This window comes from Perissodus microlepis, chromosome 8 (genome assembly GCF_051167445.1).
Source record: "Perissodus microlepis isolate ML-2025 ecotype Zambia chromosome 8, ASM5116744v1, whole genome shotgun sequence".
In the NCBI taxonomy this organism is placed as follows: Eukaryota; Metazoa; Chordata; class Actinopteri; order Cichliformes; family Cichlidae; genus Perissodus; species Perissodus microlepis.
Window position 1 is genome coordinate 12,711,798 of NC_140468.1, and position 15,225 is coordinate 12,727,022.

Below are 15,225 nucleotides of genomic sequence, written 5' to 3' on the forward strand. Positions count from 1 at the left end.
ACCCACACTGATATAAGAATTTAACTGTTCAACAGTCCTGGGTCTTCTTTGTCATATTTTTAGTTTCATGATATTCCAGATGTTTCTACTGGTCAAAGGTTTGGACTGCAGACAGACCAGCAGCATGCCCTCTTCTACTATGAAGTCATGCTGCTTTAATTTATGTAATATGTGGTTGTTACATAATAGTAAATACTACCAACTTTAATGTAATATTTATATGAAATGCTAAACAAAGAACATAAAAGTTAGATAAAGCACAACAGATACAGAAACAAGAATACAAATATTTAGACTGAAATTTGCCTGTTAATGAAGTGTGCCAATGCACCCATGTTCCACCTCTTATAGACCAATTTGTCATTCTTTAGTTTAACCTATGGCAAAACCAGTATTTTTAATTATTTTCATTGCTTAGTTTCCTTTGGTCACCTTAAAGAAAAAATGAGGCAGAAGCTGTCAATAAATTTAATATTATAATGAAAAATTAAACATTCAACTTATTCAATTATAAACTGCAGAACTAACTTTGATGTAAATTGTTTCTGTATTTGAAGGTACTATTAAAGGAATTATACAAATGTTTGACTGAATTGGCGGGTTTAATTATCTACAATTTACAATTACAAATGTAAACGTAGCACTTTTTACAAGCCCAAGATGTCTTAAAAAAAATTAACAAACAAGAGAATCTATTACAAAGAATGAGACAAACACTCTTGGGGGAGATCTTTCTTTATTTTTCAAATTATATTTTGAGGCCAACAATTTACTTTCAGAAAAATAATTAATAAAAAGAAAAAAGAAAATGAAATGTCTCTATAAGGTAGAAAGAGTTCCATGCCCTCAAGTTTGGTGGGCAGAGGCTTTGCATAAGTAGCAAAAAAGAAATACCAACACAAATGAAAAATAACAGGTTCAAGTAAAAAGTTTAGTCATAACAAAGTTACACCATAGTCTGGTGTACTCTTGGACATTAAGACGGTTGTTGAGTTTAATTTTTGGTCAGAGGAATCAAACTGAGCCTATGGGACCAGTTCCTCTAATGACTTCTCCACAAATAAAAAGTGCTCAGTAAGACTCAAAAAACTACTTAGAAATATAAGTTGGCACTGAAATGTGCAAGAAATCGAAAATTTGAAATTCTTGATGGTAAACCTGCAGGATCGGGCATGACATCTTCAGTGGATGCTTATAAACATTGAGAGTTTAACACATCAAGCCCATTGACATGTATTAATTGACTTTTTTATCACTGGTGGTATCACTTGCTGCTGTGTCATAATGGCACTTCTCCACACATCGTCTTGGAAACCATCCTCTTACACGCTCTCCAGCTTAATGCCAAACAAAAAAAATAGAAAGTTACACATTTGTTACAGTGACTTTACACGACACTTTGTTACAGTGGTTTTGAAAATTCAACGGGACAATAATTCCTTACCTCCCAGTTGCTCCTCACTTAAAACTTTATCTCCATACATCCACCATCTAAAGGAAAAAATTACAGTTTAAAAAAAATGACTCATCAAATACCTATAAAGCTTATTAGCCTGTGGGGCCAGGTTCACCCCTCAAAGGCTGCACTAAGGTATGTGGTGTACCATGAATCAGCAGCTGGAGGTGAGGCATTTACAGGTCAAACACTGTTGTTGTTTGACTTCTGTGTTAATCCCAGTTTTTCCATAATGCACTCGGAAAACCAAGGTGGCAAGTAGAACGAAATTAGCAACTGGCTATCTGGCTGACTGCTAGGATCTGCTTGGGACGAGTGACCGTAAATGATGTGGCCTACTTATGACCAAGCTGTGGAATCTGTCACTCAGACCCAAGTGGACCCCTAGACTCATGAAGTGGAAACTATGACATGCTAATTAGACTGCTGGTTGACCACACTCAAAATCAAACACCAAACAATAAACAGTAGTTCTGTGCAGACAAACTTACTTGGTACCACGAGTAGCCAGAATGGTATCCCCCTTGCAGAGAGGGATCCTGGGTTCCTCGGTGCAGGGGGTTCTAAAAAAAGTTTGTAAACCCTTGCTGAGAGGGCAGCAAGCTCCATTATAATCCTCTACTGCCCGGTACTGGACCTGCTGGTCAAGGCAAATATAATACATGGTTATTCTACTGCTCTGAACATCAGTTAAAAGTTACTTATGTATGTGTAGAAAGTCTTTAATCTTAGTGCTTTGACAAATCTCACAGTACTGATTATAAGATCTACACTATATGAAAGGTATCTGTTAATTTCATTCTCTATGGTGTATTGGATTGTTACAAGCTAAGATGTAGCTCATCAATTTCCTGACATGATATGATTATAAATATGATCCTCAGTGTTTATTTAGCATCAGTCCCTAGTACTTCAGCATGAAAATACACTCTTCTTGACCTGTATGTTTTGCTTGTTGCACACACTGCATAAGCCAAATTCATGCAATGCATAAATAAACCCCTGACAACACTTAACAGTTATGTGCATTGAAAACTACAGTCTTATCACAAGTATTTATTCTTTAACTTGGTTACTTACACTTCTCACTCGTTTATCAGCTTTCTGTTTCAGTTGCTCAATCTGTGTAAGGAGAAATAACAGGTACAAATTTTATTTATAAACTGAACTTTTATAAGAAATGTCTAATTAGTCATCACTGAATCTATGGAGTTAAACAAACAAAAACATGTTTTTTCTCATTTTAAGACAGAACAGTAACAAACAAAACACAATCAGTAATGTCTACATTACTCAACTCAACCTACAGTTAAGGTGTGCTGGTGACACTTGGGATGGACTGGCCATACAATGCCATCGCCTCTGGGTGTCCCCGACCACGTGAAGACTTGTTTAAAATTCAGCCAGCGGCTGCCGAGGTCGTACGGAAAGATAAACTCCTCCCCTGTTTGGTAGTGCTGTATTCTGTCTTTGGCCTATTAAAAGAAAGACAAGCAAACCAAGAAAACACATTTTTTAGTACTGTCAGAGGGTACTATAACATGTGTGTCTCGGTCATTTTTAAATATGAAGTACTGCAATGATCAAATGCAAAACAAAACAAACTACTTTTAAATCCCTCAGTATTGCGTGAATATAAAAATCACATTAACATCCCAGATTACCGTTTGTGAATCAAGAGAAAAAGACACTGATATCTCAAAATGTTATCAGGAATCAAAGTCACGGGAAATCAAGCAGAGACATTCTGACCTTTTCCTCTATCCACGACTCGATTGAAGTCTTATTTCGAAGGATGACTTTCATCTGAAAAGGACAGACATTCATTATCAGAGTCAGCAATCTCTCAGCCTATATTTCCTTAAATAAACTGCATTGTTATTGGAGTATTGATTGGAGCTGGATATATACTACACATGTCCAAGCTTCAAACTTATAAAATTGGTTTCACTCTTTCTTGCTTAAGAAATTTCAGTTACCATTTATTTATTACAGCTATGCAGTTTATCTTTTTTATGCTATGCACTGTCTTTCTTTGTCCCTTTATGTTATGTTAACCATCTTTGTTACATTATTTGCAAATAAATAGGTAGGAGTATGGATCCATGCATTTGCAGAATTCTAACACAGTTTTACTTCTGATATGCCTACATACGCCACAATATGCTCTCTGGTCAGATCTTCACCAGATGTTTTCCACACTGGTCTTGTCTTGAAGTGAAAACATGGCTTGCAAGATGTAATGTGGCTTTGTAGGATTATGAGTAAAATAATCAGACAAATGTCTCTCTTTTTTTTTTTTTAAACCAAAAGCTTGTTAAGTTTGCAAAACTTAGGAAAAACTCACCTGTATAACGAAAAGCATACCAACGGCAATAGTGGTGCCAAGTGCCAAACCTAAGGCAAAGAGTGTAGCAGCGAAGGCAGGCACACTGAAGGGCATGAGGGGCTGAAATTGACGCACAGCACTCATGTCAATCCTTACAGTACTCCAGCCGAATGATATCTGCAGTGAAGAAAGAGGAAACAGCTTTATTAGCCTGGTGGGGGTTCGGCCTAGAACTGTGATAACAGGACATCAAAAGCATGGTGGGGCCAGCGCAGGTGACAGCTCACCCTCTCATACAGCTGTGTGTACATAGTCATAATGAAGATAACGGCAGCGTGTGAGCAACCCAGTGGAGCCAGGAGCAGGAAGCTGGTGAAGTAGGCGTGATTCAAGTGGCCACAGCAGTTGTTGATCCAGGGGCAGTGGTGGTCCATTTTCATCACGCACCTGAAGGAATGGAGATGAGGAGGAGTAACAGGACATAAGAGTAATAATCTGCGGTCAAAGATCATTTTTCAATCATCATACAACTGCAAAAACAGACATTTCACATCAATAGACAATCACTAATGATGTGCTCTAAGGTATGGAGCACTCTAATGGAGTGATACTTGCATGAGAGGAAATAACATGCACTTAAGGGATGTTTTCTTCTGCAATAGTAGTTTGGTGTGCTGCCAATAGCTCAGTAATTTTGCAGCTGTAATGCCCCGTTCCTGAACCAATTTCTTTGGTCACAAGTCAGTGTTTTTCCATCACAAAGAATTTTTTTGCCACTCCCCAAAACCTTTTTAGTCAGCAACCAAAGGAGAAGCTCTCCTCTCATTTACTGCCACACTATTTTGTACAGGTGAACCGTTTTGACTGTGTTTAATAAATAAATTTAATAATAAATGTAAATACCTGTTACACTTTCGACAGTGGTGGGACCTGGGAGCCTTGTAGCCTTGACACCCTCTGCAGTACTGTAGGTACTGGGTATCCTGCTGATTTTCCTGTTTCAGCATAGACACATGTGTCAGATAATATATGGATTTATAACATTTAAATAAGTTCATGCTTGCTAATGTTTGTGTGCTAAAAAATAAAAATTATATGAACTTATCCTTACTGGTTTCCAGCCAAGAGGAATGTATCCAGGTCCAACAAACATAGCATTGAAGTAGTTGTAAAGTATGAGGACAGTCCAGTTGATGAGCATGATGAAGTTAATGCTCCCCCCTGTAGTGTCTAGAGGCCAGTACCAGATAATGGAGTCTAGAATTGCCATTGTGGAGCATATAGCAATGACAGACAAGGCTATGATTGGACCCCAGTGGCACAATCTCCGAACCTCATGGAGGTTCTTAAAGGTCACAAAGGTTGACAGGAAGTTCATTTTTTCAGAGCTAGTTTAGTTCTAGTATTTTGGCTGCTGGACTCCAAAAATTTCAAACGTCGATGTGTTAGTGTTTTGCTCTGCTATCTCCCAAAGTCACGGGTAGAGGTGATACACATATTTTTTCTCGTCCTCTGAGTATCCAGGAACAAGCCCAGTCTTGAGCTACTGACGCGTTCTGTGTCCCACGATTTCTTGTCCTGGCAGAGAGCAGCATCCTCTCTTGTCAATCCCTGAAGCACACGGTCTTTGTGATGGACTCAAGTTTCCCATCTGAAAGAGAGGGGGAAAGCAGTTTTAAATCATAAGCAGTGAAATTAATTAGCGACAGAGCCAGGAGTCACATCAAGCTAATGTTTTTTCAGTAGTTACATGTGTCACCTGTCCTAATATTTCTGTTATGGTAACAAACAACAGCTGATAACTAGGGACCTTTTTATTTGGGATCTATACATACTCAGTTAGATGACCTTTCTGAAATAATTAAAGAATTTTCAAAAGCTTATTAAGTCTTGTTTAATTAGGATTGTTTTGCAAAAGTATTGTGAAAAAGTATTTGACTGATTTCTTAGTTTTTTTGCATCTTTATCACACGTGCATTTTCATTGTCTAATATTATAATTTGTTTTAAAAATCAAAAAATGCCATCTTAAAAACTAACTCTGTCTAGAAATAGTTGCCTACCTTGTTAAATCATGAATCAACTCTGATTAACTATTTTTTTAACTTTCATTTTCACCAACCTGATTACTGCCAGACCTGTTGAATCAAGATATCATTTCATTAGAGACTATCTGACAAAAATTAACGTAGTCTAAAAGACGTCAAAAATATCAACATATCATGGCACAATAAAAAGAAACACGTGAGAAACAAAGTCATAGCCATCTATCAGTGTGGAAAGGGTTACAGAGCTCATCTAAGGCTTTGGGACTCCAGTGAACCATTATCCACAAATGGAGAAAACTTAAGAGCAGTGGTGAACCTCCTAGTCTCCGGCCTACCAAAACACTCCAACATCAGTGTTCATTATTCAACAATAAGACAAGGATCAGGGAAAAAATCCATGGGAGCGTTCCTAGTCGAAACTGCTCAAAAAGAACACAAAGCCTCATCTCATATTTGACAAAAACCATCTTGAAGATCCAAAAGACTTATGGGAAAATTTTTCTGGGGACTGAAGAGACATAAGTCTAAATTTTTGGAAGGTTTTGTCCCATTACAGGTGGCATAAAACTAGCACAGCATTTCATAAAAAGAACATTATAGAAACAGCTAAACATGGTAGTGGTCCTGCTGCTTCAGGACCAGAATGACTTACTGATGGAACCATGAATTTTGCTATCTGAAAGAAAATCCTGAAGTAGAATGTCCAACCTTCAGTTTGAGTCCTGAAGCTCAAGCCCACCTAGGTTATGCAGCAGGACAATGACCTGAGAAACACCTGCAAGTCTACCTCTGAATGGTTAAAAATAAACCAAAATAACATTTTTGGAGTTGCCAAGTCAAATTCTGGACTTTAATCCGATTGCTTTGGCATGATCTTAAACATGCTCAAAAAACCTTCAATTTGGCTGAATCAAAACAATTATGCAAAAAAAGAGTGGACGGAAATTGCTCCACATCAACGTGAAAGACGGATTGACAGTTATAACAAATTCTTGACTACAGTTTCACTTATTAGTTTTAGAGGGCAATTACCTTTTCATAAAGGGCTACGTAGGTTTGGATACCCCCTCCCCCCCATTAATAAATGAAATTATCCTTTAAAAACTGCATTTTGCATTTACTCGTGTTATCTTTGTCTAATGTTAAAATTTGTTTGATTATCTGAAACATGTAAATGTGACAAATGTGTAAAATACTTTTTCACAACACAATTTAGATGTTATTCGTGCTTTAAAAAAACCCAGAAACAACTCCTCGGTAGTTGCAATAAAAATACTGAACAATCATGACTAACATTTTTAGCTAATGACTTAAAAGCAAGTACAGAAACGGCAATAAAACATACCACACTAATGTAGACAGTGCTGGCTTTGTATTAGTATTAAATTACCATACTGAAAGCAGAACCACAGCATTTGCTTCATTGACTAATTAGCTTGTGTTACTAAGCTAGCTAATTCTCGCCAAAAAAAAAAAAAAAGAAAGAAAGAAAGAAAAATAATTACGATTTATATGCAAGTCTTCTATTCATCACTGCACAGTAATGGACAGAAAACTATGCGTTAGACAACTCCGCTTTAAAAAAATCAACAGACAGGTGATAAGTTTATGCCTTTAGCTCTAAAATTGTGTTTCCGTTAGCACCGTGGGTTCAGCAGTTATCGTTAGATAGCTAGCCTAGTCACCAACATAAACACTAATAACGTAGCATGCTGAACACTTACCACGAGGGGCAAACAGAAAACAAAGATAACCTAAATGACAAATGCTTTGTTTTTAATAAATAGAAACAAAAGGCTGTCACTTTAAATCACCAACCTGGTCACTTCCTTATTTTTTTCATAAAATTTTCCTGTGTACAGCGAGGAACCTTCCTCATGGTGTCTCAGAAACTAATACCCTCCACCACTTGTAGATACCTTTTAATCCAAGTAGCAGTCTATCACCGAAACGGCTCAGAACTACAAGAGTTATTCATGTAATCAAATTCGGGCTGAAATTAATAGCATTTTCTGTCCATCTTTCGAACCTTTTTCAGTGTCGAAAACGTGAAAACAAAGTCAAGTTCCTTACCGAGCACATTATACTGTGACTCAAGGAAGAAGCTCCATTCGAGGCTTGTTGTTATTCTGAGCTAACTGTCAATCAGAAAGCTAGTTACCTGTTGTAAACTCGACTACCAGAATGTCTTCAGACTTTGAAGCATACGAGCAGGATTTTGGAACAATTACCGCAGAAATAACTAATAAAATTGGCCGAATTCCCAAACTAAGTGGAGGTAAGAGTTTCATTTATAAGCTGTTAAAGCTCATCTGGCTTGCTAGCTCCAGTCTCAGCTGACAAGGCAGCTAACGGTAGCGATAATGTGATTTCATCCAAATATTGGTCAAACTAGTGGTGAAACACAGCTATATAAAAAGAGTTTTTGTTATATAAAAAGAATGTGACATGTATATGTGGCCGTCTTCTTATCTTGGTATGTCTTTGATAGGTTTAGCCGGTGTGAAAATAGTGTTAAAGAACATCCTAACTCTGTTTATGGTGTTCAGAAGAGGATAGAAGCTTCAAATCACTTTAATGAGTAGGTTAATATTAATTGAAACTATTCAACTGAAGTAATCTTTTAGTGTTATCATAGTGATTTAGTGCATGACATTCTTGCCAATACTTACCATAAAGAAAAACCTATGGATGTTTTTGTGGACAATCATCGTTGGAAAAGTTAAGTTTTGGAATGGCACTGATATCACAGCAGCTTTCAGTGACACTTTTGGGGAGTGTTGTTATTAGTTTTACTGTGGATTTCAGTTTTAGCCAGTTTAAAAATAATTTAGCCTTTTGATACCAGCAAGTTTGAAAGCATACGTTTCTTAATATGTTAGCAAGGGCCTAGTAACTAATATGATGGACTAATAACTTTATCCTGGTATTGACTTAAATATTTAAAAGCGTGTCTTTGGTTGACTATTTATTTAGCTCTTTACATTCCATTCACTTTTATTTATATAGCGTTAAATCATAACAGCAGTCACTGAAGGTACTTGGATTAGAGCAATGTAACCTTCAGTGGACGGCTTTTCCAGCAAAAGGTTAGCAGTTTCAGAAATTTTCTCATTGATCTTCAGAACACAGTCCTGGATGCAGCTGTAGATGGTGTACTCTGGTTCATCCGTGCATGCTGTCCTGCACAAAGGACAGTGTATCAGCGGTGAGGTCCATAGTAGAAGTTACAGAGGGGTTTGAGGTGGGATTACATCAAGCATCAGGTCTGAGTTCCTTCTTGTTTGCAGTGATAATGGACAGGTTGATAGATGAGGTCAGGGAGGAGTCTCTGTGGACTTTCATGTTCGCAGATGACATTTTGATCTGCAGTTACAGTAGGGAGCAGGTTTAAGAGGTCCTGGAGGTAAGTTGAGTTATGCACTAGAAAGAAGAGGAGTGAAAGTCAATAGACAAGACAGAATACATGTGTGTGAATAAGAGGGAGCCAGATGTAACAGTTAAGATGGATGAGTTTAAATAAAAGCAACACACAGTGCACAAGAAAAGTTAAGAAAGGAGTACAGGAGAGGTGGAATAGTGTCAGAGTTTATTTGTGGCAGATGGACAACAGCAAGAGTAAAAGGAAAGGTTTTTCGAGACTGTATTGAGACCTGCTATGATGTATGATTTGGAGACAGATCATTAATAAAACCACACAAGACAGAACGTTGTTAAGATGTTTTTGGGAAGTGGCCAGAATGGATTAGATTAGAACTGAGTACATCAGAGTTTCAGCTTGGATTGAGCAGTTTGCATACAAAGGTGGAGAGAAAAGGCTGAGATGGTTTGGAACTGTGGAGAGCAGGGATAGTGAATGTATTGGACAAAAGGAGGAAAAGAGGAAGACCACAGAAAAGAGTCATGCATGTAGTGAAGGAGCACATGATAGGATGAGGTGGAAGCAGATGGTCTGCTGTGACAACCCTTAAAGCGAGCAGCTGTAAGAAGAAGACATTGCTGGTTTCATCAGTTGTTAAAGTGATAGCATTCTGTCATTCTATCAGACTTAATTCAGACATAACCAAAGCCACATGTAACACTTTTCGAATGATATATTTAGAATAGATTGTTATTAAATTGTAGCTCTTCAAGTGCGACTTTGTGGATTCTTTAAAATGAAAACACAGGTATTAGCTGGTAGCTTCTGGTCTAGTCTTCTTAGAATTGTTTTGCCTCTTCATTTGTATGACCCGCAACTCCTTCACTTTTGAAACACTCATTGATAGATTCTGATGCTGTAGGAGTACAAATCTGACTCTGTCTTCATAAACTTTATCACAAAATTTTATTTAAAGATTTTATTCTGTGATATAAATAGAACTGAAAGCTCAACATACATGAAATGTATTTAGGAAGTTTTGGTGTGGTCCATGTGTGCTTTCAGCAATTAATGCTGTGTTCACACCACTGATAAGAAGCTACAAACTGACGCCTGACACTTGTTGATGCTTTATGTGCATCAAATCAAAGTTGAGCTGACGTCCATTTTTTTTTTCAACCTATCATATGCTTGATGCAAATAAACACTTGAGCGACACTTCAGTAGCAAACCAGTGACAGTGTCGCTTGTGATGTCTGTCTGTCTTTGTAACTTTGTCTGGTTGTGAGAATTTAACATTACGGCATGCAAATGGTGTCTTTTAAGCTCTCTTTGATGTTTAAGGAGCATTATTATTCTGTTGAAATGTGGAAAAAGCATTATGTTCTAATTTTGTTTTGTACAATAGGAAGCCTCTTTAACATGTCTGACCACAATTTTGATAAAGGTGTAGCTTTGAAACTTTCTTGAGATAACTTTGGGCAGCTGGAGAACACCTTATTACTGTGTAGGATATTCTCCTATATAGTCATGTCTTATTGAGCTGGGCAACTTAAGATGCTGGAGAGACATCTGCATAGTGGTAATCTTTTTATAGTTGGTTAGTTTTTGTAAATTTTACTTGTTCAGACCTATTAAGACTGCTGTTTGTGGAACGACTTTGGGTATTTCTCCCCTCTTCTGCTCTGCGTGTATCAGTTTCGGAGGAGAAGCTGGAGAGACATACACATGCTTGCACACACAGTGAAACAGACAGCAGAGGAGAGAAACAAAACTGCATTGGACTCTTTTGAACTGAGCTAAAATAAAAAGTGTGCACAGAATATACTTTTTTGGCTTGACTATAGAGGGAGGCGATTGATCCAAATATTGATAGTATCAATAGCAATTCTGGTATTGATACTCAGATCGATACTTTTAAAAAAAATATCCCCTTAAGTTCAGCATGTAGCCCTCTGAATTGTATTAAATTAATTAATTAAATTTAATAATTTTTTGGAAATGAAAAAATATACCTCAAACATACACTATGAAAAATGTCAAACAACAGAAGTTGACACGACCTTTAGAGACAGGCACATTTACATTCTAGGTCTCAAAAAAACTCTGTAAGGTGTATTTTGTTTTGTTAACCAGTTATTAATGAAAGTAAAAATCAGAGTGTGTTAATAGTCACTATTTGCAAATTGATGATGAGCCATCTTTTAAGTCGTGAGTCACTGCTCTCCCCAGCATAAGCTGCCTATGTAGGTTTAAAGTATCAGTACTGGCAATTTTGGCCCTGTATTTACTTGGTATCAGATCAATACCAAAATCTGCAATATCGCACCACACTACTTGACTACATTTTCAGATAGTAATATGTTGTTAATGTTAGATAAACCTCCTTTCTCATCACCAGTTCTCATACTTGGTTCTGTAGGTTTCAGACATATGAAATCCTGACTATCTGAGCCTGTGTTTTTGATACTGTAATTTATATTCTGCAGGATCTGGGCACGAATGGATGGCTTTGACTTTTTTCTTTGAAGGGAGTCTTTAAAATGTATTTATGTTTACATTTCTGTACTGTGAAGCCCTGCACTAAAAGAGGGTTTAGAGGTGGGTTAAAACCTACAGATGTTGTTAACCACCTGGCTCTGGGTCTTCCCATCTTGTTTTTCCTACATGTAGATTTACCAGATTGCTGCATTAGTGTTTTGGTGGCAGGCAGGCAGCTGAAAGACGGGCAGCTTGTGGATTTGGCTAAGCCTGGAAGGGAAACATGAGTTTGGATGACATGGAAAAGGCCAGAGCTAGTTGGCCAGTTGTGATTTAACTTTAAAATGTAATACTTTTACTTGGCACCTAACATACCCATAAATGAATGTAGACATATCAATTGGTAATACTTTCTTATTTAAAATGACTTAATACAAAGAATAGATAAAAGAATACATAATAGAAAGTTGAGCTTCAGTTGCTCCCTTATTTCACAAGGGATCACCACAGTAAATAGCTCCACTATTGACATTGCAGATTTTTTTAAAACCCCAGATTCCCTTCCTGATGGAACCCCACAGGGATTTATGTCTCCTCCTGGGATCGAACCGTATCGTTTGCTTGTTAGGCAGATGTATAAACAGCTACACTGTCATCTGACACCACTCAATACCAATCACAGTTATAAGCTGAGACAAAATAGTCATTGAGTTTGTATTTTTTTTCTCAGTGCAAGAGCCTTTCTGCACAGCACCTTCTTCCATTTTTACGGTCACTTTTCAAAATTAAATGGTATTTTGCAGTGTGAAATACACTGGGTGTTTTTAGTTTACAGCTACACTAAGCCAAAATGGTGGGAAATATATATCTAAAGGTGGATACCCATATGGAAAAGATATATGTAAATCTTATAAAGTTTGTATCTGTCTTGTGTGAAACTTGTATGAAAAGCATATAAGAGTGAAAACAGATATAAGATCCCTTGAAAAATTATATAATGAAACTTGTATGTTTTGGATACTTACTAAAACAATATATGAAATAGGGGTGGGGGAAAAAATCGATACTGTGTAGTATCGTGATATTTTGTTTGCTAATAATGTATCGATACAGGGACAGCAGAAATCGATATTTTGTTACAAAAATTTTTTCGTGGACTGGAACATGCTCTGACTTCAGAGCATGTTGATCAGCTCCTTTTTCTGAGCAAGAATCCTGACATTCCTTCACTGTCCAAATATGTTTAACTTTTTTTTTGGCAGCAATAAACATGACAGTTTACTTATTTTAATTTAAGACATGTTTTATTTTAATTAAGTTTAAAACTTTTTTATTTAATGTAAAATTATATTTTGTTTTAATTTACTTTCAAATTCTTCAGTTGCTGAAGGGGCTGCATAGTTTTCATAAATTGCATAGTTCAGAATAGCTATAATTGTACCAGATGGTTGCATTCAGTTAAGTTGGACTAGACTGTAATACAAACCGTTCAGTTTGTCAACAATAAAACTGACTGAAATGAGAGAAAGACTGAGTGTGAGACTTTGTTATTAGATAAAATTAATATTGATAAAGTTTACCTTTATGTACAGAATTTGAATATCGCAAAATATTTTAAAAAATTGCAATAATATCGTATCGTGCGTTAAGTATTGTGATAATATCGTATCGTGAGTTGTATGGTGATTACCACCTCTAATATAAAAGTAATGAGAAAGTGGCCACTTTCATGAGTAAATCACATATAAGTTTTTACTATTTCTTTTCCATATGGGTATGACAATTAATTTAAGGCTGAACTACTACATATTAAAATTTTGGTGTCCACACCTAACTGAGTAGTAGCAACCGTGACTACTTACTTACAGTGAGTGTTAACTAGTAGTTTGTTTTAAGTTTTCAGATGGAAGCTTTATCTCTTCCTCTCGGCTCACACTTGCTCATTGGGTTTTCAAAGGCGCTGCTCTCACAAAACCTCGCTTGACTGAATATTTCTGGTTTGGAATTGGCATGTTTGAAGACTCATGGCAGCCCATTCCGCAGAGTAATTTCTCATTTCTTCCTCTCACCATCTGTTGACTGTGTCAGAGGAAGCCTGTATGAATATGTACAAAGCTAGAAAATGCGTTACAACCATAAGTAGTTGTTGTGTGTTTTCTGACACCAATGGAATAGTTTACAGTTGAATTTCAATTCCCTTCCTACTCATTAAGTTTTTCTTAAGTTCTTTTGGCTCTTCTTACCCAAGTGGATGCATTTTGCCCATGATATCCCCTTTGTTTAATATTTTAAAAAGGGACCATAACATTGTTCTTGTAGTTTATTACTTTTACTTGGCATGTTATGTTGTTGATAATGGCCATGGCATGTGGAAAACATGTCCTAGATGTTCACAAAACAATTAAAAAAAATATTTATACATTAATTTTTGTATATTATTTATTTGCAACATTGCTCCAAAACTCAACACCAAGAAGAAATTTGAATAAGAATACTATGAACAGAACAAGACTTAACATCCTTGTTCTATTAAACATGGCTCCAAGTTTTTACGTTTGAATGTTCATGGCAAGAGATTATTTGTCAATCACTGGCACTGAATAAAAAGTAAAAGAAAAATACCAAGCCCTTTGTTTTCTTTATTTTGCCTTACTTCTGTGTACAAAACTCCTCATCCGTCTGTCAGCAGGTTCTAGTCTTGGTAAATAGCCATACATATTTCACAGCCCTCTAGCTCGGGCCTGAGCCTGAGTACGAAAGCGTCATCTCGTCTTTCACTGAATTGCCTCTGGCTGTTTACTATAGAGGTTGTAAGGTTGGACACAGGTTTTAAAAATGAATTTAAGGGCCATGTTGGCCTATGGCACCTGAGAAACGAAGATCTTGGCTTAGCTTTTTTTTTTTTTTTTTTTTTTATTACAGTCCCACAGCTGGGTATTCTTGTGATTTACTTTTGTTTGTATTTTACTTAAAATGCTTTTCATACTTTGCTTTTAAACCTTTATTAGAATACATCTGTTGGGGTTTCAAAAGCAAATAACATTTTCAGAATTTCTTAATCACTGTAAAACTGTAAGATTGGTTCGACTTTGTAGGCATCACCTCTGGTCTGATAGAGTAGTATTGATAAATTAACATTTACCATCTGTACTCAATACTGAGCTGGTGTTTAAGATGCTGCACTTTTTGTAATGATACATTTTATCTGTGAATTTATAATTATGTCACTTTTTGTTTTCTGGGATTTAAAAAAAATAATAATGTAATAATTAACAGAATTTTTATTGTCAGTATATCAGGTCCACAGGTGTCCTCTTAAACTGTTAAACCAAATATACTACAAGATCAGCACTTTGACTGACTGTTGTGATATGCTGATGCACTGATAACATTAACACAACTTTGTGTTACAAATGTACTCTAAACTATTTAAAATTTAGTATGATATATCTCACACCATGGTTAGCAAAAGATTTCCACAACACCTCAAGTCTGGGATGGTTCTGACATTATTTTTGCTTCACTTTTGCCTTACATTGATCGCTTTGTCT

At 36.5% G+C, this 15,225-nt stretch overlaps 2 protein-coding genes across 9 annotated transcripts in view; one reads left to right on the forward strand and one right to left on the reverse strand.

The window, feature by feature from the left end:
• Positions 1–719: 719 nt before the first annotated feature.
• Positions 720–7,843, reverse strand: zdhhc6 (zDHHC palmitoyltransferase 6). Of its 6 annotated transcripts, none has more exons than XM_084937589.1 (11): positions 7,752–7,843; positions 4,897–5,436; positions 4,689–4,780; positions 4,073–4,232; positions 3,804–3,962; positions 3,209–3,262; positions 2,764–2,931; positions 2,537–2,578; positions 1,948–2,096; positions 1,445–1,491; positions 720–1,337 (listed from the first exon to the last, which is right to left on the reverse strand). In XM_084937589.1, the coding sequence occupies exons 2-11, from the start codon at positions 5,161–5,163 to the stop codon at positions 1,237–1,239; spliced, it is 1,239 nt and encodes a 412-aa protein (XP_084793715.1). In that variant the 5' UTR covers positions 5,164–5,436; positions 7,752–7,843; the 3' UTR covers positions 720–1,236. The 6 variants fall into 6 exon arrangements, with proteins under 6 accessions (XP_084793715.1, XP_084793717.1, XP_084793712.1 ...); XM_084937591.1 differs by having other exon boundaries at positions 1,948–2,093; positions 7,651–7,760; XM_084937586.1 differs by having other exon boundaries at positions 7,651–7,760.
• Positions 7,844–7,906: 63 nt separating this feature from the next.
• Positions 7,907–15,225, forward strand: part of vti1a (vesicle transport through interaction with t-SNAREs 1A) — a 116,370-nt gene continuing 109,051 nt past the window's right edge. For 2 of the 3 annotated variants that reach the window (XM_084937594.1, XM_084937592.1), the window contains exon 1: positions 7,908–8,110. In XM_084937594.1, coding sequence (XP_084793720.1) covers positions 8,017–8,110 — 94 coding nt within the window. In that variant the 5' untranslated portion in view covers positions 7,908–8,016. Of the gene's footprint in view, positions 8,111–15,225 lie in introns of all 3 variants that reach the window. The other variant, XM_084937593.1, reaches the window with a different exon arrangement.